At 46.5% G+C, this 25,763-nt stretch overlaps 1 protein-coding gene across 1 annotated transcript in view; it reads left to right on the top strand.

The window, feature by feature from the left end:
• The window catches only part of PRKDC (protein kinase, DNA-activated, catalytic subunit), a 677,570-nt gene that overhangs the window by 311,959 nt on the left and 339,848 nt on the right, over window positions 1-25,763 (top strand). The window contains exons 36-38 of the mRNA XM_040354170.1: window positions 6,973-7,131; window positions 8,890-9,093; window positions 11,123-11,308. Coding sequence (XP_040210104.1) covers window positions 6,973-7,131; window positions 8,890-9,093; window positions 11,123-11,308 — 549 coding nt within the window. The remainder of the gene's footprint in view (window positions 1-6,972; window positions 7,132-8,889; window positions 9,094-11,122; window positions 11,309-25,763) is intronic.

The following is a 25,763-nucleotide window of genomic DNA, read 5'->3' as shown; positions in this document are numbered from 1 at the left end:
TACCTAGGACTAGTCCTGGATTCCGCGGAGGCGAGAGTTTTTCTCCCAACGGAGAAACTTCAGACACTGCAATCTGCAGTGCAGCAGTTGTCGACCCAGAAGTGGTCATCTCTTAGATTCTGCATGAGGGTTCTGGGTCTGATGGTGGCCTCTTTCGAGGCGGTTCCGTATGCCCAATTCCACACCAGGGAGCTACAGAAGGAAATTCTGTCACGTTGGGACAAGCTCCCGTCATCTCTGGATTACCAGATTCAGTTGAGTCAACTGGTCAAGTCCTCCCTTGTGTGGTGGCTGACGTCTCCGGTGCTTCGGACCAGGAAGTAGTTTCTGCCGTGCCACTGGACGGTGGTCAGGAAGGATGCCAGGCTCTCCGGTTGGGGGGGGGGCGTTTGGGGACCCAGGGATGCTGGACTCAGGAGTCCCGCCTTCCAATCAATATACTGGAGCTCCGAGCAATCAAGCTGTGCCTTGCCAGGTGGTCCCGGGATCTGTAGGGCCGACCGTCATCAGGGAGGCACACGGAGTTCAGCTGCAGCGACGGAGGTCGCGCACATCCTTCGGTGGGCCGACAGGTCCGTTTCGGCTCTGTCGGCCATGTACATTCCGGGAGTACAGAATTGGCAAGCCGACTACCTAAGTCGCCAAACACTAGACCAAGGAGAGTGGTCACTTCACCCGGAGGTGTTTCAGAATCTGTGCCGAAAGTGGGGAACTCCAGACGTGGACCTTCTAGCGTCTTGTCTCAATCGGAAGGTGCCACGGTTCGTGGCCAGTTCAAAGGACCTGTGGGCGGACACGTCAGACGCGTTGGTGGCACCTTGGGGTCACTATCGCCTAATTTACGCCTTCTTTCCTCTGAAGCTTCTTCCTCGCCTGCTGCGCAGAGTGGAAGCCGAAGGGATTCCAACAATCCTGATCGCACCAGATTGGCCGCGCCGCTCCTGGTACGCGGACCTGGTGCGTCTGGTGGCCGACGTCCCTTGGCGTCTACCCCTCAGAAAAGATGTTCTGTCGCAGGGTCCGATCTTCCACCCTGCTTTACAGTCGCTGGCTTTAACGGCATGGCTGTTGAGAGACAGGTGTTGAAGGACCGGGCTTGGTGGTTTTTATCATGCTGCGTGCACGGAAGTCTACTTCACGGAGGATTTACCATCGTACGTAGAGGGCCTACATCTCTATGTGTGAGGAGATGAGATGGCACCCCCGTAAATACGTGGTGTCCTGGATTCTGCTGTTTTTACAGCGGGGAATGGACCAGGCTCTCGCCTAAAGTACGGTTAAGAGTCAGATTTCAGCTCTGGCTGTTTACTTTCAGAGACCCTTGGCTGCGCACTCCTTGGTGCGCACATTTGTGCAGGGGGTCCGGCATGTGGCCCCTCCTGTGCGCCCTCCACTGCCCCCATGGGACTTAAATTTGGTCCTTTCAGTGCTTCAACAAGCTCCCTTTGAGGACATTCGGAAGATCCCCTTGTTGACTCTGTCACAGAAGATGGTTTTTCTGGTAGCGATTACATCGATCAGACGGGTGTCTGAACTGGCGGCCTTGTCTTGCAATGCTCCCTATTTGGTCATCCATGAGGATAAAGTGGTGCTGCCAAAGGTTGTTTCGGCTTTTCACATTAACGAGGACATTGTTCTTCCATCTTTATGTTCTCGGCCGAAGAACCCGACGGAGGCCGCTTTGCATTCCCTGGATGTGGTTTGGGTCCTACGAGTGTACTTAACGGTTCCGACTCCGTTCCGGAAGTCGGACTCACCGTTCGTGTCGGTGAATGGTCCTAAAAAAGGTTTGGCAGTCTTGTCGGCCACCATTTCTAGGTGGATCAGACAGGTTATGCCTCAGGCCTATGCCCTAATGGGGCGGGCGCCTCCCTTTCGGGTTACGGGGCATTCGACCAGGGCGATCGGTGCCTTATGGGCATTCCAAAATCAAGCCTCTGTGTTACAGGTGTGTAAGGCAGCGACCTGGTCGTCGGTCCACACTTTTTCAAAGTTTTACAAGGTGGATGTGAGTGCATCTTCTGATTTCTCCTTCGGTCGCAAGGTGGGACAAGCGGCAGTTTAAGGTTGGAGTTCCTCCGTTGAGTAACTCCGGTTTTGTTTGGGGTGTAAGCTTGGTTTGCTGTGTTGTTTTCCCACCCCTCAAATTTTTTGACACTGCTTGGGGACATCCCTAAGGTCAAAGGCTGCTGTGTCCGTCCCTGTACGGAAGAGAAAATAAGATTTTTGTACTCACCGTAAAATCCATTTCTCTGAGTTCATGGACGGACACAGCACCCGCCCCTCCTTTGTTTGTACTGCTTGTTACGAACTGGGGCTGCTGAGGCAGGGTGTGGGTTATACCCGGGGAACCACGCCCCCTGGGAGGAGCTGCACTGAGGAAAGTATTGTTAACACTTAAAGTGCTTTTTTTCTGCCTAACTCTCCTGAAAGAAGCGGATATAACCCTAAGGTCAAAGGCTGCTGTGTCCGTCCATGAACTCTGAGAAATGGATTTTACGGTGAGTACAAAAATCCTATTTTTTATATTTCAATTATGTTTATTGAAAAGATATATATGACAATACAAAAGCATCCCAACAGATTAGCGAGTGTTAGCAAACGCAATCAAGGTCCACATATCAAATATATAGTGCAACGCAGTGTTTAACAGAAATATTGGAATAAGAAAATTAAAGAAGACTCTAGGGTACAGCACAAAGTGTAACCCAATATAAACAACATAAATAATCAGTGCTTACCCTAGGAACCCCAAGACCCACATGCCAAGGGATCCCAAGCATAAAATCCTAAACCCATCTTACTGCCAATGCTATAACCTAGACGGGAGGACCCGTGCTTGAGAGCTCCTGAAAGAAAAGTAGAGGTGAAAAAAAAAAAGAAGAAAAAAGGGAGAGAGATAAGAGAGCAACTGACCACCCCAAGATCAATCAGATAGGACCGTACCTACATCGCCAATGACCTTAGATCGTTGGTTAGATATGCAAGTCATGGGTACCAAACCTTATGAAGCATCTTCATTTTGTCCTGAACCAGTGCCTTCATTCTCTCGTTCAACATTAACCATGACAATTTCCTTTTAAGCTGATCGAATGGCAAGGAGGCGGATCACCAATTCCTAGCCATCGCAATCTTCGCTGATATAAAAATAAAAGTAAGCAGCTGCCTTTGGGCTCTAGAGGCCTCGGCCACCCTGTCACCCGAAAGAGACTGTTTCGTAGATTTAACCATATTCAACTGAGTCAGTGAATAAATAAAATTATAAACCCTAATCCAGAACCTCCTGACCTTAGGGCATGTCCACCAAATATGGTAGGTAGTTCAAATCTGGCCACAACCTCTAAAACACTTAGGGGTAGCACCATGTACAAAGGTGGCGAGCCTAGCCGACACCATATACCATCTAAGCAACACTTTATAATTGGCTTCTATTATAGACATATTTATAAGTGATTTAGACGCAGTCTCCAACATCGTATACCACTTCTCCAGATCAAGGGTTTCCTGCAGATCCTCTTACCAATGGAGCATATAATTCAATTTAATTGATGAACTCATCAACATCGCATATATCTCAGAAATATGACCTCTAAGGCTATCATAGCGAGTGCAAAAGTGTTTCATGGGAGTAAAAACCGCTAAGTCGCTCTGACGAGCCAGAGTTTGTACAAAATGACATAATTGGGCATATCTGTAACATTCCACTAATGGCATTTGGTACTTTTCCCGCATTGATTGCTCGGACAGTATACCCCCTCTATCGCAAAGGTCTGCTATGCACAGCAGACCCTTGTTCGTCCACCATTTAAAAGCAAGTGGATCGAGGCCCGGGGTGAAAGCACTATTCCTCACCAGGGGTGCCAATGTAGAATGAGGCGATTTGAAATTCTGAATTATAGAGACCCTGTCCCAAATTTCCAGAGAGAAGGATAAAGATTGGCATAGAATAGTGGGTCTATCTTTAGGCGGAAGCCACATAATATGGGATATTTGATGTGGACGACAAGCGTAAGATTCCATAATCATCCATATCGCTTGTGGTCGTTTAGAGTGGAACCTAGAAAGTTGGGCTAGTTGAGCCGCATAAAAGTATTTCTGCAGCTCAGGCAGGCCCAATCCCCCCTTTCGCGTAAGAGTATACATAGTGCGTTTGTTCACCCTAGGCCTCTTATCTCCCCAATTAATATTTTTCTTTGCAACATCTTCAAGTCACTGTGTACCAAGGCTACCGGTAGTATACGGAATAAATACAATGTCCTTGGTAGGACGTTCATTTTTATTGAGTGAAGTCTGCCGAACCACGACGGGGGGTGGATCCGCCATCTAGCCAGATTTTCAGATAGCCTTTTAATAAGAACTGGGTAATTCTTCCTATAGAACATTTGAAGAGTTGAGGTCAAATTAACCCCCAAATAAGGAAGTGTTTCAGATTCCCACTGGAACCAATGTGGTTGTTCAATCACTTTCTGGGTGGAGCTTGGCAGTGAGATATTGAGTGCCCTAGAATTTGCTATGATTTATTTGTAATCCCGAGATATCTGAAAATGGAGTAAGGATAGCGTTCAGATTGGAAAGGGACGTGATTGGTGAGGTCAAAGTCAGCAATAGATGTTAAAACCATTTTTAATGTAATTGTGACGTTTGTGATTGTTGAAATGCACCTGAATTTTCTATTATTTGCCTCCACATGAAAGCGTACGTTTGAGAATTAAAAACACAAGATGCCAAAGGGCTACTTAATGTGTTTCATGCCAAGTGCTACTTCATCTGAAGCTCTTGATAAAAGGGCATACTTGCCACAGAAAGCACACTGGTAATAATCAAATAATCTGTTCCCCTGTTCCTTCTATTACGATTGTGCACATCTCTATGCTTGTATAGTATTCATCTGTTGCGATAATACTTTTATTTAAAAGTACTATTTCTTTACCAATATAGATACTGTCTCTCTTTTTTGGATTTCTATTACATTGTGTGCTGTTATGTTTGCAATGTTGAGCATAAGACCTGCGTCTTGGCCACACTGGTGAATCCTTTTCCCCCGAATGGTGTTATATTGCTATTATCATTAGGATAGTCTGCAGAGCTGTAAATTGTTTTTCCCTGGAAGTGGCTGACTTGTGCCTAAATATCCAACTGCCCTCAAAAGTCTATTTCACTGTTTTGTTCTGTTCATACCCTATTCCCGGAGTGTCAAACTGAATTTTTATCACTGGCCGCATCAGCATTATGGGTTGCCCTCAAAGAGTTGGTTGTATTTGTAAAACCTATATAAATGTATCTACACTTTATCATTTTAAAGAATTGCCTCTGCATTTGATTATTACTGGTTTAGTAATAAGTTAAGAATTAAAGTGGTTGTAAACCCACTTTTGCAAGTTACACCTACAGGTAAGCCTAGATTAAGGCTTTACCTGTAGGTGTTCGCAATATCTCCTAAACCTGCACGAGATATTCGCAGAATGACAGGACCGCTGTCTACGGCGCATGGAGGATGAATTTGTGGGCTTTGGTCTAAGGTAAGTAATGCATAATGACCTTGTATGCTAGTCATACTAGTTTATTATGGCTTTGTCTTGCAGGTTTTTTTTTAGTTTTTTTAATTTTCAGGCTTTACTTCCTCTTTAAGCTGTGGGCACAGACCAGCACGAAGCCCACTCAGCAGTAGCAGATGTCGCAAGTCTGAAAAGAAGGGTCATACACCACTGGTATCATCCACAAGAAACTTTTTTAGAGACTGTTCAGACAGACCATGGTTCTGCCATAGTCTTCTGTCTGTACAGTCTCCAATAAAGTTTCTTGTGGATGATGCAAGCGGTGTGCGACCCTCCTTTTCAACTGACATAGAATTGCATTATTATATTTATAAACCGATGTGCAGAGCACCCCCTCCCCCCCCTTTACATCAGATGTCAAGAGCCCCCTCCCACCATCAGAAGTCAAGAGTCCCCCTGCCTCCTTTACATCACAGTGCACTTCCCTTACCTTGTGCTGCTGACCGGGAAGCTGGGATTGGAGCTGGGAAGCAGAAAGTTCAGGGTCTTAATGAGGACCAGAGGAGGGCTGGAGTCAGCTGCAAGAGTCTGCTGAATGCTGAGACCAGGGGAGGTGGAGCCAGGGGGTGCTGTGGCTGCACAGAGATGCGCAGGATCTGCTGCTGATTGCTGAGACAAGGTGGAGGCACAGACAAGGGAGAGTGCCGCAGCTACACGAGAGGTTTCAAGGGCCACAAAAATTGACCTGTAGGGGGCCTTGTGTTTGACACGTGCCCTAAACCCTGTAGGACATATAGTTCTTTATGATGATTTACTGACAGAATTCAGGTTTTAGTGCTGAGGTTCTTCTTTCTAAACCCTGCTTGTAATTGGCTGGAGGCAGGTGGTATACTGTATGCTAGGGTTGTCCAGATACCGATACTAGTATCGGTATCGGGACCGATACCGAGTATTTGCGGGAGTACTCATACTCGCGCAAATGCTCCCGATACCTAAATAGAATACTTTTTTTGTATTTATCAACATGTTCTATGAAAATTCTTTGAGTTTTTTACTACTGCGTGACAAGCAAATAAAACATTTTTATTCATTTTTACTCATTTTTATTCTTTTATAATGTCTTGAGTTAGAGTTCTTCATAATTCTAAAGAAAATATCTTTGGTCTGTATTGTGGTTTGAAAACTGTCACATGACATTTAAAAAAAGTATCGGTATTCGGTATCGGCGACTACATGAAAAAAAGTATCGGTACTTGTACTCGGTCCTAAAAAAGTGGTATCGGGACAACCCTACTGTATGCATACACCAGCTTTGCAAACTGTTCCCCTATTTCAGAGACACTGTGTCAGTTGGCAACTCTCTGAAAAACACTTCTGTTTTTGAGATTCAAGAAACTGATTAAATGTGCAAGGTGATTGCACCTTGCTTCCACGGTTTTCATACATATAGTTTATTGTCATTTACTGTTCTTTCTAGGCTACAAAGCTCAGCTATTCTGTTGGATCCAAACTTCTGTTGGTTGTGTATAAAGGTATTGCTCCTGGTGATGAGAGAAAGTCCCTTCCATCCCTAGATATCAGCAGTAAACGTCTTGCTGAGGGCATTCTACAACTGGCTTTTGGTTTCAGTGGACAGGTAACTCTACAAAGGACTTTAAATATGGAATATTGTACCTTTTAGTTTGGACTGTTATAATTTTGAATAATCCATTTGATACTGATGCTTACAAATTACACATATTGGAAGCCAACTACTGAAAAATATATGTATGCAAATCGCATACCAATATAAATAACCCACCTGCGCTTTAGGTATCAGTAAATACACTTGATAAAAGCAGCTTCTTGGAATGTATACAAATTCTTTCAGAAATGTCCATACAAAAGTGTATTTAGACACATGGAAGGCACCTCAGGTGTGCATATAATATCGTAAAATAGTGGTAAGAAAGAGTCCTCCACCTTCATCACAGCACACTGAGCCTCTTACCCTCGCTTGTGGACCACCTCATTTAAAAGCGGTCAAACAGAGATCAATCGCCCACTGAACACGGTCAGATTCCCAACAGGCTTCTTAGAAGTTATGGCTTAATCATAGTCTCCCCTCATGGATAATCCCTCCAGGAGTCAGATTCCCAACCATACAAATCAGAAAGAAGGATAAAACCACCTCATTGTGTAGTATTTAAAAGCATTTCGACTTTTCTTTTTAACTCCATAACACTCACAATGTATAAGATCAAACAAGCATGTCATCAAAAACGTTTAAAAGTTTCCAACCCAAGAACCCTTTAGGACACCCCAGTAAGATGGCTATTGGCCCCAAGTTTGTTGCAGACCCCTTTACTGCTCTCGGTAATGTGAGAGAGGATGAGAGCAGCTGGCATGGTTGAATACCTCTGGAAGTTTCTGTATTGGCAACAGTCCCTGTCACGCAGAGTTTGACAAATGACCCACTTACAGTAGTGATCCAGGATGCACAGGGGACACAGGAGCCTTTAAAAGCATATCAATAATGACACCAATGGTAACCGCTAAATGCATTACCTTAACCTCGCCCTGCCATACATTATACTATTGTGGAAGTAGTTGTGGCTAATATAGCTGTTGGTAGACATGTTAGGGGCTGATATGGTTAAAGTAGATAGTGTAACAATTGATGTTCCAGCAAAATGGAAGACTTGGGGGGGGGGGGGCGCTGAATACAAATGCACGCCACACTTTTTACATATGTAACAAATTTTAAAATACATATATAATTTTCCTTTCACTTCACAATTATGTGCCACTTTGTGTTGGTCTATCACATAAAATCACTAAAAAATACTTTTAAGTTTTTGGTTGTAACATGACAAAATGTGAAAAATTTCAAGGTGTATGAATACTTTTTCAAGGCACCGTACATAGTCCAGATCTAGTATTGCCACAGCCCCCTCGGCCATGGACTACTGATCCAGAGTTTTTTACACTCGCTCCCCACCAAACAGGATCTGGAAGTAGTTTCAACTAAAGGGGATTTGGAAAGTCTGGCTCAACGTCTAGAGTGAGTGCTCTGTAAGGTGATAACTGATGCGCGAGAACACTTACAGGTTGTTGAATCAACGTTGGAGGAAGTAGGCGAGGCTGTGAATTCCTTTTTATCTGCTTTAGAATCTTTCCAAGGAATGAACAAAAGCTCTCTGCACTCTTTTTCTGCGTGGAAGATGCAGAGAACCTTTAGCAATACTTATTGTAAAGGCTAAAATAAATGGTCTACATGTCAATTAAAGTTAGAAATGGCACAGTATTTTCTGCACTTTTTTAATATGAATCAAATAAAGGATCTTTATGCTGTCTTTCGTGATTTTTTTTAAAAAAAATCTCATTTTATAAATAATACATGTTGCCCTTTCAGAGTGAAGAACTTGTAAGCCTGTTACTGAACACACTGGTGCTGTCGGTGCCTTTATCAGGAAGTTCACAAAGAAGTTTCATTAACTTTTCCCATGGGGAATATTTCTACAGTTTGTTTTCTGAAACAATCAACACTGAGCTTTTGAAAAATCTGGACACTGTAGTGGCGCATGTGCTGAAATCTTCTACAGAAAACCCTAAAATGGTATTATGATCCAATTCTGTTATTTTTACAACTCTTCTATTACTTCCATCTTATATCTAAAACCAAGAGTTAGCATTATTGCTATCAAATATGGGCCACATTGTTCCTATATTTGGCATTTCTACTTTTTCAACATATCAGAACTAAGATGGTCTGAATCAGGAAAAATAGAGTGAGATGGATGGAAGTCGGTCATAAGTGCAGCATAGTATGTGGATATAAGTTTAGTAGGGTCAGGGTGTCGCAGTATTTTCACTGGATTTGGTACAACAGTGGGGTCATCTAGAGAGCCAAACTAGGCACGAATGGCGGAGTTGGTAGTAAAAGAATATATAGGAGCGTAATTGAACAGATTGCAGTTGTTGGAAGGACTTAAACCCCTGTGCATCATATAGATGGCACAGATATTTAACCCCCCTGGAGTACCATCGCTCTGGGTCAGGTGCAAAATCTTGTTCAGTTGTGCATGGTCTAACTTCAGCTTGTTCAATTAAGCTTTGACAAAAGACGAAAAAAAAAAAAATGCAAGCTGCACTGGATTTAGCATTTTTAGTAAATCAACTTCATACTGTCGATGCTATATTTGCCTGGGCACTTAAGTTTCAATTAACTGGCAGCAAAAGGGTTAGGCCTGAGGTCAGCAGTGGCAACCTCTGTATTTCTCCCATTACATTTTTCTTTTAAACAAGTCAGTGCTCACAAGATTGATTGATTTGTTTTTAAAGTGATATTAAAGTTAAATAATAAAATATGTTATTGCTGCCTGCTTTGGTTAAAGATATTGCACAGAACGGTCCCTTACCTCCTTTTCGGGAGTCCCTCCTCCAGCACTGTTCGCTCCTTTTTGTCGTGCCTCCTTGTGTTATGGGGGCATCTGTGCGAGGGCGCCCTCATGAGCCGTGCTATGTACATCAATAAACACAGCACAGCTCGTCCACACCCCTGATCCCTCCTCACAGGATCTGACTGACAGCCGCAGGAGCCTATGGCTCCTGCTACTCTCAGAATCTCCTGTGAGACCAGGAAGAGAGCAGATTTTTTTTTTTTTTCTAACCTTTAATGTAGAGAATGCTTTAGGGCAGTGATGGCAAACCTTGGCATTTCAGATGTTTTGGAACTACATTTCCCATGATGCTCACACACTCTGCAGTGTAGTCGAGCATCATGGGAAATGTAGTTCCAAACATCTGGAGTGCCAAGGTTTGCAATCACTGCTTTAGGGTAAAGAAAACCACGTTAATTTCTGGCAGATGCTGAAGAGGTAAACATGTAATTTTTTCGGATATGTCTCATGCCACGTACACAAGATAATTTTTCGTCATGAAAAAAAAACACGACGTTTTTAAAAACGTCATTTAAAATGATCGTGTGTGGGCTTCACATCGTTTTTCGGCTTCTGAAAAACGAAATTTTTTTCCCCCTGCACATGCTTCACTTTTTAACGTCGTTTTAAAAAAATTACGTTTTTCGGGTTGTAAAAAATTATCGTGTGTGGGCTAAAACAACGTTTTAAACCCGCGCATGCTCAGAAGAAAGTTATGAGACGGGAGCGCTCGTTCAGGTAAAACTACCGTTCATAATGGAGTAAGCACATTCATCACGCTGTAACAGACAGAAAAGCTTGAATCGTCTTTTACTAACACGGAATCAGCTAAAGCAGCCCAAAGGCGAATAGAACTTCCCCTTTAGAGTGCTGTCGTACGTGTTGTACGTCACCGCGATTTTTTCATAATTTTTTCAAAACGATGGTATGTGGGCAACGTCGTTTTTAATGATGAAGTTGGAAAAACTTTGTTTTTTGGACATGCTGAAAAACAAAGTTTTTTTTTTCATGCCGAAAAATTATCGTGTGTACGCGGAATCATAGCTACTTCTGAGATTTCCCATGTTTGCATCCCTGTCACAGCATACATGACACTGTCCGCCTCTCCCTGTTGGATTTTTATTGTATTTTATGTTCAAATCCTGGGCATGGAACATTATATATAGTCAGGACTGGGAACAAATGCCTTTTTTTTTTTTCCCCAAGGTGAGCACTATTTTGAATGGCATGCTTGATCAAAGTTTTAAACAACGTACAATTCGAAAACAACAAGGTGTTGATTTGGTAAATGTTGTCTTGCAAAACTGGATGAAACTAGAGAGCTGGTGGGACAAAGATTCTTCACCTGAAAGCAAAATGGCAGTGCTGACATTACTTGCTAAAGTACTACAGGTACTTCTTTGTTTTTCTTTAATGTGTAATGATTGCTTATTAGCTGTTTATTTCCAACAAGTGTGCTTGTGTTATATTACCATTTGATATAGTCTCAAACTCATTTGCCCTATAATATCCATTGAGATATCACAAATAACGATGAGCTTCAAGTTTGGACAAACATGTCTGACATTTAGTAAAGGGCTGAGATAAATTGGGGTGTTCACCTGCCCAACAAACCTTTGTTGCAGCAGAAAGAGGTATATTTAGCAGCGGTAATAAGGCTCCCGTTATTTTAAAGGGCTTTTCCAGATTCCAATAAGCCTGCCATTAGCAGACCCTCCACAACCCCTGGGCCAGGGTTGAGGGGGCAGTGTCACTTGCCCTAATCAACATGGGAACAAAGTGTTTTGCCATTGTGCCCCCCCACCCCCTTCGACAAGGTACCCTCCCCATATTGAGGGCATGTGGCCTGGTATAAGATCGGATAAAAGTCTGGTATAGATGATAGAAATCTTTGGCTGATTTACAAGAACAACGCAGCCAGGAGCTTCCATTTACCAGAAATTTTCATTGAATTGTTTCTTCTTTCGAATTGTTACTTTTTCTGTAGTAGGTTTTATGCATCATACAGACACACCACTTCACAGACAGATTCAGTGCATCCCTTAAACATGTTTTTAAAGGAATTTTAAATTCTTTAAATTCTTCATGTTTCTTTTAAAGAGTTAATAAAATCTTTGCTCTGGTATTGTTATTTGACCCCACTATGCCATTTGTTTGACAGTCCTCTGCCTATTGACCTTTAAAATGACCAGAACTCATTTTTGTGGCCGGGTTACACCACAAAAACGCACTCCAGATCTGTTTTAGATACTGTTATGCATGTGCGTTAACGCGTCTCCGGATGCATTCCAGGTGCTTTTTTTTCCTGTTTTTCTCTCTCACTATTTTAAGGCCCAGTGCGTTTTTGATACAATTTACTGCATTACAGTACAGTCCAGTGCAGGAACAATGCAGCATGTTTTCCTTTTTTGTATCTGGAACGGACTGCACGGGTGTGTACTATGCCATTGGAAACCATATAGCCTACTTTCCATGCATTTTTGACACAACAAAAACGCACTGGGATGCATTTGATGTGAACTGGCCATTAAAGATTTGGCTGCGATTGGGCTTGTGAAAGTAGGTTTGGCTCAAAGGTGCAGTAACATTTAAAAAATTGCAGTTTTATCTCTATAGCTTTTACCTTTATTCATAAGTATCATAAAAATATTTTAGTTATGCACCATAACTAACCCCCTATTTCTTTCTCGTACATCACAGGACACAGAGCGGCATATTCATTACTATGTGGGTTATATGGAGTACCTTCAGGTGATGGACACTGGCAATCTCAAACAGGAAGTCCCCTCCCTATATAACCCCCTCCCATAGGAGGAGTACCTCCTATGGGAGCCTGGAAGGTAGTGACCACAGACGCCAGCCTGAAAGGCTGGGGAGCAGTCTTGGGTGGTTACACTCACCAAGGTACTTGGGCAGAGGCGGAGAGGCAGCTGCCCATCAATGTCTTAGAGCTCAGAGCTGCTCGGCTAGCCCTCCTGGCATGGACATCCAAATTGCAGGGGTCCCCGGTGAGAATACAATCAGACAATGCCACAGCTGTGGCTTATATAAACCACCAAGGGGGAACCAAGAGTCAAGCCGCTCAGAGAGGTGAGCTTGATTTTTCTGTGGGCAGAGGCTCATGTACCCTGCATATCGGCGATATTCATTCCCGGAGTGGACAACCTGCAGGCGGACTTCCTAAGTCGCCAAACTCTGTCGCCAGGGGAATGGTCTCTTCATCCCCAGGTCTTTCAGACAATCTGCCAGAGATGGGGAGTGCCAGACGTGGATATCATGGCATCGAGATTCAACAAGAAGCTAGACAGGTTCATGTCCCGGAGAAGGGACCCTATGGCCTGCGGAACCGATGCGTTGGTTTGCCCTTGGCATCAGTTCAAACTTCTGTATGCCTTTCCCCCGCTACAGTTACTACCCCGCCTGTTGCGCAGGATCAGAGTGGAGCACAGGCCAGTCATCCTGGTATCTCCAGCTTGGCCCCGGAGGGCGTGGTACTCACTAGTCCTGAAAATGGCAGTGGGAGACCCTTGGACTCTTCCTCTACGACCAGACCTACTCTCGCAAGGCCCGATCCTCCACCCTGCATTACGGCGTCTAAATTTGACGGCCTGGCGGCTGAATCCCTGATTCTCAGGGGTAGAGGTTTGTCTAGGCAGGTAATCTCTACCCTGATTAAGGCTAGAAAGCCGGTCTCCAGAGTAATGTATTACAGGGTTTGGAGGGCCTACGTAGGCTGGTGTGAGTCCAAGAATTGGTATTCCCGCAAGTATTCCATTGATAGTGTTAAGTTTTCTCCAGCTAGGAGTGGATAAAGGCCTGGCATTAAGCACAATCAAGGGACAGATTTCAGCTTTGTCAGTGTGGATTCAGAGGCCGCTGGCCACCCACTCGCTGGTTAAGACCTTCATACAGGGGGTCTTGCGTATTAATCCTCCGGTCAAGTCACCACTCTGTCCGTGGGACTTAAATCTTGTTCTGTCAACTCCTACAGAAACAACCTTTTGAGCCGTTGGCTGAAGTTCCTTAGGTTTTACTGACAAGGAAGTTGGTATTTCTGGTCGCTATAGTTTCGGCCAGGAGAGTGTCAGAATTGGCTGCCTTATCTTGTAAGGAACCATATCTCATTCTGCATAAGGACAGGGCGGTTCTCCGTCCTCATCCTTCCTTCCTACCAAAGGTTATATCCAGTTTTCACCTAAACCAGGATTTGGTACTACCATCCTTCTTTCTGAAACGTCCTACATAGACGTCCTCCCGGCAATTGAGAGCCACCTTGTGGCCGTCTTTTGTCAATTGCCTGGGCGTAAGGGGGTTAAAGCAGGGGTTCACCCAAAAAAAAAAAATTTCTTTATCGTTACATCACGGGACACAGAGCGGCATTCATTACTATATGGGTTATATGGAGTACCTTCAGGTGATGGACACTGGCAATCTCAAACAGGAAATGCCCCTCCCTATATAACCCCCTCCCATAGGAGGAGTACCTCAGTTTTTTACGCCAGTGTCTTAGGTCATGGTTTAGCTTGCCTCCGCATCCTTGGGATTAGGTGAGCTAACCGGTTCTGTCCAAAGGCCTCAGCGCTAAAGTGGTCAGTAACCGGACCCCAAACCCTTGGGGTATAGCCCATGATGCTTTTCTTTTTAGAGAGCTGGACCCTGGGCCCAGAACTTAGAAACCTTTGGGTGCCTAATGTTTCTGTTGCCAGAGTGCTATATGGGCCCAGGACAGTGGATCCTTCATAGGAACCCAGGGCCTGAAGGTCTAGACATCCCCACGGAGATGGGGGAAGATTGGGCCTCTTGCTTGGCAAAGTCCTGCGGCATGGAGCAGGTAAGTGAGGGGAAAACTTGCGGAACTTGGTTCTTAGCAGGTTTTTTCTGGGGGGTCACAGGGGACATGCCTAAAGTTATGCGCTGCATCTGGCAAACTAGTCACATATCTTAATGATAGGATGGCTCTATGTGTATTTTTTCCCCATAAGTAGTGACCTCCCTTGTAGTGTTGGAAAAGCATTTGAGTAGGGCCTGTGTAATATAAAGTGTATGTGTGTGTCAGAGAGCTATGCTTACCTGCAAGCCTCCAGGCGATGCTCCATCAGTCTTCCTCCTCAGAGCCTGCAAAGCAGGCAAAACGCTGACCTCCTCGTGGTTCCAGCTGGAGCAGAGAGGCTCCCTTCCCCCCAACCCCCCCCCCCTATCGGCGGGCGCGCGCGCGTTCACGTGTTATAGGCGCAATTCGCGCCGTTTAGCTGAGGGGGGAAGGGCGGGTCAGTGGTTTAAGGAAGGGGCGGCCCTTCCTTTTCGTTCCAAACAGCATTCGATACATTGGAACTGGGGAGGAAAGACCAGAGCGGCAGCACGGGGTGCCGAGGACACACAGTGGCCAAAAAGAATATTGCAGTCTTCAGAAGACTGTTTTCAAGCCTAGAAATAGGCTGTTTCTTCCGGAGAAAGAAGCCGCATTAATGTCGGCATTAAATCATCTACTTTCCCAGGAAGTAATAGTAGAGGTACCAGTCCTGGAACAGGGGCTAGGTTTCTACTCCAACCTATTCATCATCCCGAAGTCCAATGGAGATGTCAGGCCAATTTTGGACCTAAAGATGGTAAATGCATACCTAAAGATCCGCTCATTTCGGATGGAATCCGTGCGGTCAGCAGCTGCCACACTCCAAAAGGACGACTTCATGGCGTCCATAGACATAAAGGATGCCTACCTTCATGTTCCAATTTATCAGCCACATCAAAAATATCTACGCTTCATGGTGGCTTTGCGTCACTTCCAATTCGTGGCGCTTCCCTTCGGGTTGGCTACGGCCCCCCGGGTGTTCACGAAGGTCCTAGCTCCAATCCTAGCCAAACTAAGGATCCAAGGGGTCACGATCCTAGCATACCTGGACGATCTCCTAGTCATAGATCACTCGTCTCCCGGCTTGGAGCGAGCAGTGGCCCTCACGGTCCAATACCTCGAGAAGTTCGGCTGGGTCCTAAATCGAGAAAAGTCAGCTTTCCTGCCCACAAGGCAGTTGGAATATCTCGGCATGAGATTAGACACAGAACAACAAAGAGTGTTTCTACCTCTGAGGAAGGTCAAAGCCATCAAGGAATTAATCCTACTGGTTCTAAACAAAAAGGAACCGACTATTCGCCTATGTATGAGGTTACTAGTCAAGATGGTGGCCACATTCGAGGCGGTACCATACGCCCAGAGTCACACTCGCATCCTGCAGGCAGCCATCCTGTCAGCATGGAGCAGAAGGCCACAGACCTTGGATATCCCGTTGCCGCTCTCATCAAGAGTCCGACAAAGTCTGTGTTGGTGGTTAGACCCTCAGAACCTACTGAAGGGGAGATCTTTCAGCCCAGTGGCTTGGAAGATAGTGACCACAGACGCCAGCCTGACAGGCTGGGGAGCAATTTTGGATGGTTGCACTCGCCAAGGCACTTGGGCAAAGCTAGAGGAGCAGTTGCCCATCAACATCTTGGAGCTCAGAGCTGCTCGACTAGCCCTCAGGGCTTGGACGTCAAAATTGCAGGGGTTCCCGGTGAGGATTCAATCAGACAATGCCACGGCCGTGGCATACATAAATCACCAAGGGGGAACCAGGAGTCAAGCCGCTCAGAGAGAGGTGAGCTTGATTCTCCTATGGGCAGAGGCTCATGTGCCCTGCATATCGGCAATATTCATTCCCGGAGTGGACAACTTTCAGGCGGACTTCTTAAGCCGCCAGACTCTATGGCCGGGGGAATGGTCTCTGCATCCACAAATCTTTCAAGCACTCTGCCAAAAATGGGGAGTGCCAGACGTGGATGTCATGGCATCGAGACTCAACAAGAAGCTAGACAGGTTCATGTCCCGCTCAAGGGATCCGATGGCCTGCGGAACCGATGCGCTGGTTTGCCCTTGGCATCAGTTCAAACTTCTTTATGCGTTTCCCCCGCTTCAGTTACTACCCCGCCTGCTGCGCAGGATCAGGGTGGAGCACATACCAGTCATCCTGGTAGCTCCAGCATGGCCCAGAAGGGCATGGTACTCACTAATCCTAAAGATGGTAGTGGGAGACCCTTGGACTCTTCCTCTACGGCCAGACCTGCTATCGCAAGGTCCGATCCTCCACCCTGCCTTACGGCATCTAAATTTGACGGCCTGGAAGCTGAATCCCTGATTCTCAGGGGTAGAGGTCTGTCTCAGAAAGTAATCTCTACCCTAATCAGAGCCAGGAAACCGGTCTCTAGGGTGATTTATCACAGGGTCTGGAAGGCCTATGTAGGCTGGTGTGAGTCCAAGCTATGGCTTCCTCGCAAATTCACCATTGATAGAGTTTTAAGTTTTCTCCAGCTAGGAGTGGATAAAGGATTGGCATTAAGCACAATCAAAGGACAGATTTCTGCTCTGTCAGTGTGATTTCAGCGGCCGCTGGCCACCCACTCGCTGGTTAAGACCTTCCTTCAAGGGGTCTTACGTATTAAACCTCCAGTTAAATCCCCGCTTTGCCCGTGGGATTTAAACCTTGTTCTGTCAAGTTTACAGAAACAACCGTTTGAGCCGTTGGCTGAAATTCCTTTGGTTTTACTGACAAGGAAGTTAGTATTTTTGGTCGCCATAGTTTCCGCAAGAAGAGTATCGGAACTGGCGGCCTTATCCTGTAAGGAACCATATCTTATTTTTCATAAGGACAGGGTCGTTCTCCGCCCTCATCCTTCCTTCCTACCGAAGGTTATATCCAGTTTTCATTTGAACCAGGATTTGGTATTACCATCCTTCTTCCCTAAATATACTTCCAGAAAGGAAGGGTTGCTGCATACCTTGGATATCGTCAGGGCCATGAAGGCCTATCTTAAAGCTACAAAGAAGATCCGGAAAACAGAGGTGCTGTTCATATTACCGGATGGGCCCAAGAAGGGGCAGGCAGCTGCAAAGTCCACCATTTCTAGGTGGATTAAGCAATTAATCACTCAGGCCTACGGCTTGAAAGGGTTGCCTCCTCCAGTATCATTAAAGGCTCATTCTACTAGGGCCATGGGCGCCTTCTGGGCAGCACACCACCAGATCTCTATGGCTCAAGTTTGCAAGGCGGCAACCTGGTCTTCTGTCCACACGTTTACAAAATTCTACCAGTTGGACGTAAGAAGGAATTCTGACACAGCCTTTGGGCAGGCAGTGCTGCAGGCTGCAGTTTGAGACCCTCGGATTCCGGGGGCTCCTCTTTTTTGAGTTAAATTTAAAATTTAAGATTATTTTTCTCAACTAAGTTGGATTTATTATGATTTGAGTATTTCTCTAAATTAAATCCTTTTGTCTTGGAGATGCTCTCCCTCCCCTCATTGTAAGCATTGCTTTGGGACATCCCATATAGTAATGAATGCCGCTCTGTGTCCCGTGATGTAACGATAAAGAAAAAGAGATTTTTAATACAGCTTACCTGTAAAATCTTTTTCTTGGAGTACATCACGGGACACAGAGCTCCCACCCCTCTTTTGAGGACCATTTTGGGAGGCATACTGCTTGCTACAAAACTGAGGTACTCCTCCTATGGGAGGGGGTTATATAGGGAGGGGCATTTCCTGTTTGAGATTGCCAGTGTCCATCACCTGAAGGTACTCCATATAACCCATATAGTAATGAATGCCGCTCTGTGTCCCGTGATGTACTCCAAGAAAAAGATTTTACAGGTTAGCTGTATTAAAAATCTCTTTATTTAACATAACATTCAGCCGAGTTGTCAGAATGACAATCGGCTGTTTTTTTTTTTCCAGTGCAGCACATACCGTATTTTCACCGCCGCTTCCGGGTATGTAATGTGCGGGACTGGGCATTCCTAAGTGATTCCTTAGGAAGTGATTCCTAAGTGATTGACATCCTTCCGACCGGCACATACAGCGCGTCACTAGTTGCCGAAAGAAGCCGAACGTCGGTGCGCAGGCGCCGTATAGAGCCGACTCGCACTCCGGCTTCTTTTGGCAATCACTTAGGAATGCCCAGTCCCGCACATTACATACCCGGAAGCGGCGGTGAAAATACGGTATGTACTGCACTGAAAAAAAAAAAACAGCCGATTGTCATTCTGACAACTCGGCTAAATGTCATGTTGTTAATTTTTTTTGGGGTGAACCCCCGCTTTAACCACTTACCCCCCCCCGGACCATATTGCTGGTCAAAGACCAGAGCACTTTTTGCGATTCGGGACTGCGTCGCTTTAACTGACAATTGCGCGGTCGTGCGACGTGGCTCCCAAACAAAGTTGGCGTCCTTTTTTCCCCACAAATAGAGCTTTCTTTTGGTGGTATTTGATCACCTCTGCGGTTTTTATTTTTTGCGCTATAAACAAAAATAGAGCGACAATTTTGACAAAAAATATTTTTTACTTTTTGCTGTAATAAATATCCCCCAAAAATATATAAAAAAACATTTATTTTCCTCAGTTTAGGCCGAGACGTATTCTTCTACGTATTTTTCGTAAAAAAAAATCGCAATAAGCGTTTATTGATTGGTTTGCGCAAAAGTTATAGCGTTTACAAAATAGGGGGTATTTTTATGTCATTTTTATTAATATATTTTTTTTACTACTACGGCGATCAGCGATTTTTTTTCGGTACTGCGACATTATGGCGGACACTTTTGACACATTTTTGGGACCAGTGGCATTTTTATAGCGATCAGTGCTATAAAAATGCATTGGATTACTATAAAAATGCCACTGGCAGTGAAGGGGTTAACACTAGGGGGCGGGGAAGGGGTTAAGTATGTCCCTGGGTGTGTTCTTACTGTGGGGGGGGGGGGTGGCCTCACTAGGGGAAACACTGATCCTCTGTTCATACATTGTATGAACAGAAGATCAGCATTTCCCCCGCTGATAGGACCGAGAGCTGTGTGTTTACACACAGAGCTCCCGGTCCCCGCTCTGTAACGAGCGATCGTGTGTGCCCGGCGGCGATCGCGCCCGCCGGGCACACGCACGGGAGCGCGCACGCGCCCCTAGTGGCCGCTCAGAGAGCTGACGTTATACTACGTGCTCTCGCCCAGGAGAGCCGACCTGCCACCGTAGAATGACGGCGGCTGGTCGGCAAGTAGTTAAGGAACAGTCACCAGTAAAGCATGTTGACAGGTTCTAACGCGTATCCACTCCAAAAGTTAAAATAAGAAATCATGTTGGGTCTAGTGGTGCAACGGATCGTCATTGATCCGTGATCCGAGCCAAAGATATTGATCCGAACCGCACACACACGTGATCCGCGGATTGATTTAAAAAAAAAAAAAGTTGTGCACATGTTCAGTCCACACACAGCGTGGTCATGGCGAGCGGAGGAATGGACGATCATTTAAATTCCCATGTATGGGAGCATTTTGGCTTCCCTGTCAAATTTAATGATGAAGGAAAGAGGTTAGTGGATAAAACCGTGAGGGTGTGTAGGCACTGTGGCACAAGAAAGCCATATGACAGTGGAAACACATCAAGCATGGCCACGCATTTGAAGTGACATCACCCCAGTGTTTCACTGACAGGAGTGAAAGCGAAAACGAAAGCTGCTCAACAAACGCTTATCACCGCAACATTTAAGCAGCCCCTTGTTGCACAATCAGACCGGCCTAAAGCCATCACAAACGCTATCGGTGTGTTCATAGGTGCAGACATGAGGCCATTTCTTTCTCGTACATCACGGGACACAGAGCGGCATATTCATTACTATACGGGTTATATGGAGTACCTTCAGGTGATGGACACTGGCAATCTCAAACAGGAAGTCCCCTCCCTATATAACCCCCTCCCATAGAGGGAGTACCTCAGTTTTTTCGCCAGTGTCTTAGGTGTTGGTCATGAATTAGCTTTGCTTCACGTCCTTGGGACCAAGGCAGGCTAAACGGATCTGTCCAAAGGGCCTCAGAGCTAAAGTGGACAGTACCCGGGCCCCAAGTCGTGGGGTGTTGCCTATAATGCTCTCCTTGGAGGGCTGGACCCTGGGCCCAGGGCTTTGGTTTTGTTAAAAATCTAAAGTTTTCCTGTTGCCAGGGTGCTGTATAGGTCCAGGGCAGTAGGTGTTCCTTGGGACCCCAGTACCTGAAGGTCTAGTACGCTATTCACGGAGAAGGGAGAAGATTGGACCACTTGCTATGCAAACTGTCCTGCAGCTTGGAGCAGGTAGGGGGGGTTTGCGGGACTTGGTCCGTCGGCAGGCCCCCCGGGGGAGATTATGGAGGTTCAGCCTGGGTATGCTCTGCATTGGCAGATGGCTCCACTATGTCTGTTTAAAGACAGGATGGTCTTAATTACCCCAGTACCTAGCCCCCCTTATTGTGTGCTTTTCCGCTGCTTCAAACCCTGCATCTACCGCATGACAATAGGTCTATAGCCTGAGTTGTCTTACCTGCCAGGGTTTTCTCTTCCACAGCAGACTGTGCTGTTCACTTTTGTGGATCCTCCAGCGTTGACATGCTCCTTCCATGCTGCGGCGCGCGTGCGCGTGTATGCGCGCGCACCATGGCGCGCATGCGCTGTGGGGGGAGGCAGTCAATCACGTCAGGAGGAAGGGGGCGTCCCCTCCTCACTGTTATCTTCGGCTCAGTTAGTAAGCTGAAGGGCTGAAGGAAGGACACAGAGCGGTGGTGCTCCTAGGGTGTAGGCTGACACCCAGTGGCGTAAGAAGGGTATTGCGGGTCCGGAGCTTGCTCCCCAAGGACTGTTATTTTTCTTTAAATCGGTTGTAAACCGCATATATAATTTTTTTTTTTTACCTGCAAGGCAAAATGCATAATCAGCTAGTATGCACCGCATACTAGCTGATTATGAAATACTTAGCTCAAAACGAGGGTATCGCCGCTCCAGCGCTGTGATTGTCTGGAGCGGCGATGACGTCACTCCCGCGCATGCGCGCGGGGGATTTAAAATCGGCAAGGTCCGGCGGATGCCGGATCTTTCGCCGTGGATCCCCCCCTGCGCATGCGCCGCCTGCATTGCGAGGGGAATATCTCCTAAACCGTACAGGTTTAGGAGATATTCTTTATACCTACAGGTAAGCCTTGTTATAGGCTTACCTGTAGGTAAAAGTCAAAAATAAAGGTTTACAACCGCTTTAAGCCTAGACCCTTGCAGCAGCTGGCAAGCAGCACAATATTGGGAACAGTTTAAAAACAAAACAAAAAAAAACAGTTTACCCAGTAGCTCAGGGACATTAGGAAGAACCTTTTTACCCTGGCTATATTATTTGTTTACTCCTTGCTACAACAGTTGGTTGTTGTTTTGCGGAGTACCTCGGTATTGTATCATGGCTCCCAAGGGCTCAGGAACCAGGGCGGCAAAAAATGCTAAAAAACCAAAGGGTTCCCCCTCTGGTTCTGAGGATCTCAGTCAGGCTATGCCAGATCTATCCTTGTCTAATAGTCCAGAGGAGGTTGCCTCGGATGAGCCATCGGGTGCGTCTGGTGCTTCAGCTGGCCCTAACCCACCCAACCCTGTGTTTGTCAGAGGAGATGCTAGCTACCTCTCTGGGGGGGCTAGAACAAAGATTGTCAGCTATGTTTACAAGTTCTTTTCCAGGCAAAAAACGGGCAAGATCCCCATCGCCTAAACTCGCATCCTCGGATGCTGAGGTTCTTTCTCCTGAGGAATATGAATCTCAGGAGGATCAAGGAGAGCAGAACCTGGAGGGTTCAGATATTAGAGTCCACCATAGAGGAACCATTTTCAGCCTCCCAAGCGGAGAGTCTGTGGATCCAGTCTTTGACAGACATGGTCCGTTCGGCATTTAAATTGCCTCTAATAGGGCCTCAAGTCCCTACGGTATCTTCTTTGGGCTCCTTGAAAGCGCCACTAAGTAATGTTCTGTTTCCAGTCCATCCTCTCTTGGAGGATCTGATATTTAAGGATTGGGTACGACCGGACAGAATATTCGTACCTCCTAAAAGGTTTGCTGTCCTCTACCCTATGGAAGAGAAATTTTCCAAGAGATGGGCGCTCCCAGCGGTGGACGCAGCCATTTCCTGCGTAAATAAATACTTGACTTGCCCGGTGGAGAACATACAGATGTTCAAAGACCCGGTCGATAAACGACTAGAAACTCTTTTGAAGGCTTACTTTGCTACGGCAGGAGCAGTGGTGCAGCCGGCTGTGGCTGCTATTGGCATTTGTCAAGCATTAAAGGACCAGACAAAACAGATGTTAAGGGATATTCCGGCCGAGCAAGCATGAGAATTGACCGACCTCCCCAGAGCCCTGTGTTTTGCGGTGGATGCTATTAAAGACTCCATCCAGCAGGCTTCCTGCTTGTCACTATTCTTGGTACACATGCGAAGGCTCTTGTGGCTAAAGAATTGGTCGGCCGAGACTCCATGTAAAAAACTCTTAGCGGGCTTCCCCTTTCACGGCGGAAGACTTTTTGGAGAAGATCTGGATAAATACATTCAGACAATATCTAGTGGCAAAAGCACTCTTTTGCCGGTCAAGAGGAGACCTCGAGGCCCCACGTTTAAGTGGCAGTTGTCGCCAACTCCGGGGCCTTCGACCTCCAGGCAGTATCGACGGCCTCCTGCACGGTCAAACTTTGGTAATAAGTCGCAGGGACAGGCCTCAGGTGGCAAGAGACCATGGTCTCGTAAGCCAGCAAAACCGGCCCTTAAATCAGCTTTATGATGGGGCGCCCCCGCTCAATCGGGTGGGGGGAAGGCTTCGGTTCTTTGCAGAAGTTTGGGAAGCCAATATCCCCGACAAGTGGGTTCTTTCCTTGGTCGCCACAGGCTACAAGATAGAGTTTCTGGAGTTTCCTCCTCTTCATTTTCAGGAATCAAGAGTTCCAAAAGATCCAGTAAAGAAAGCATGTCTGCTGGCAGCTTTGGATCATCTTCTATTCCAGGGGGTAATCATAGAGGTGCCAGCCCAGGAGCGTGGGCTAGGCTTTTACTCCAACCTGTTTATCGTACCAAAGCCCAATGGCGACGTCAGACTAATCCTGGATCTAAAATGTCTGAACTCTTACCTAAGGGTTCGCTCCTTTCGGATGGAATCCGTACGGTCGGCAGCAGCTGCCTTGCAGCAAGACGATTATCTAGCCTTAATAGACATAAAGGATGCATACCTACATGTACTAATCTTTCAGGGGCATCAAAGGTCCCTGCGCTTTGCAGTCGCAGGACGCCACTTCCAATTTGTGGCTCTCCCCTTTGGGCTAGCAACAGCCCCCCAGGTGTTTACGAAGGTCCTGGCTCCCATCTTAGCCAATCTAAGGACCCAGGGAGTTTTGATCCAGGCTTACCTGGACGACCTCCTTATCATAGACCACTCTGCTTCCAGCCTAAATCGAGCAGTAGCCCTTACGGTTCAGTCCCTCGAGGTATTCGGCTGGGTTCTAAACCGAGAGAAATCAGCCTTGCAACCCACAAGACGGTTGGAATACCTCGGCATGCGGCTAGACACGGAACAGCAGAGAGTGTTCCTACCTTAAGCAAAAGCCAAAGGTATCAGAGAGTTAATCCGGTTAGTTCAGAGCAAAAGAGAACCAACCATTCGCTTATGTATGCGATTGCTGGGCAAACTAGTGGCCACCTTCGAGGCGGTACCTTATGCTCAGGTTCACACTCGAGTCCTACAGGCGGCCATTCTGTCAGCTTGGAACAAGGATCCAACAGCCCTGGATCTTCCCTTGGCCCTCTTGTCAAAGGTCCGTCAAAGTCTCTGCTGGTGGCTAAACCCTCAGAATCTAATGAAGGGAAAATCTTTCAGTCCCATTGTCTGGAAGATAGTGACCACAGATGCCAGCCTAGAGGGCTGGGGAGCAGTCTTGGACGGGCAGATTCAGCAGGGGACGTGGGCAGGGTCAGAGACTTCTGCCCATCAACGTTCTGGAGATCAGAGCTGCACGGTTAGCCTTAAAGGCATGGACATCCAAGCTACAAGGGTCTCCAGTGAGAGTGCAGTCAGACAATGCCACGGCTGTGGCATATATAAACCACCAGGGGGGCACGAGGAGTCGAGCCGCCCAGAAGAAGGTGAATTTAATTTTTCTATGGGCAGAGGCACATGTGCCATGCATCTCGGCAATTTTTATTCCCGGAGTGTACAACTTACAGGCGTACTTCTTAAATCGCCAACAGCTGGTTCCAGGGGAATGGTCGCTCCATCCCCAGGTTTTTCAGGAGATCTGCCAGAAATGGGGATTTCCGGACGTAGACATCATGGCATCGAGGTTCAACAAAAAACTGAACAAGTTCATGTCCCGGACAAGGGATCCTCTGGCCTGTGGAACCGATGCTGTTACGTACCTGGTATGTTTAGAGTCTGGTTGTAGGAGGCCTTTCTTACGGCTCTGGTTCACGAGCCACTGAAGTGGGAACAGCGGACTCGGAGCGCAGCGGGGTAGGAGTGCCGATGCAGTGATGAATTGATGTAGGTGGCTGAGTCTCTCTGGCGGGTAGGTGCAGACGGCACTGAGGCAGAAGAGGGGGTCAGCGACCCTGACAGGTGATACGACTGCAATGGCAACAAGCTGATGAAGAAAGCAGATAAATAGGAAGCAAGAAACAGCAGGGTCAGGCAAGCCGGGTCACAACGGATAATCAGATGGTTCAGATGCAGGTAACTGAAGCGTAGTCGTGGTGCAAGCAGGTGGGTCTGGCAACGGTGGATCCAATCAGAAGGGTAGTCAAACAAGCCGGAGTCAGGGATTAGAGAGATACGGATAGTCAACAAGCCGGGTCAAGGTTCAGTCAGTAATTCAGGATCAGGTTTCAGGATCAGGTTTCAGGATCAGGTTTCAAGTGTAAGTTCACTCCAAAACTGCAGATCAGGCAGCAATGTGTTTGAGTCCAGCAATGGCTTTTAAAGTGTGCTTTGGCGCCAAAAACGTGCACACGCGCGCT

This window comes from Rana temporaria, chromosome 5, assembly GCF_905171775.1.
Source record: "Rana temporaria chromosome 5, aRanTem1.1, whole genome shotgun sequence".
In the NCBI taxonomy this organism is placed as follows: domain Eukaryota; kingdom Metazoa; phylum Chordata; class Amphibia; order Anura; family Ranidae; genus Rana; species Rana temporaria.
This window is presented reverse-complemented; position numbering and strand designations above follow the sequence as displayed.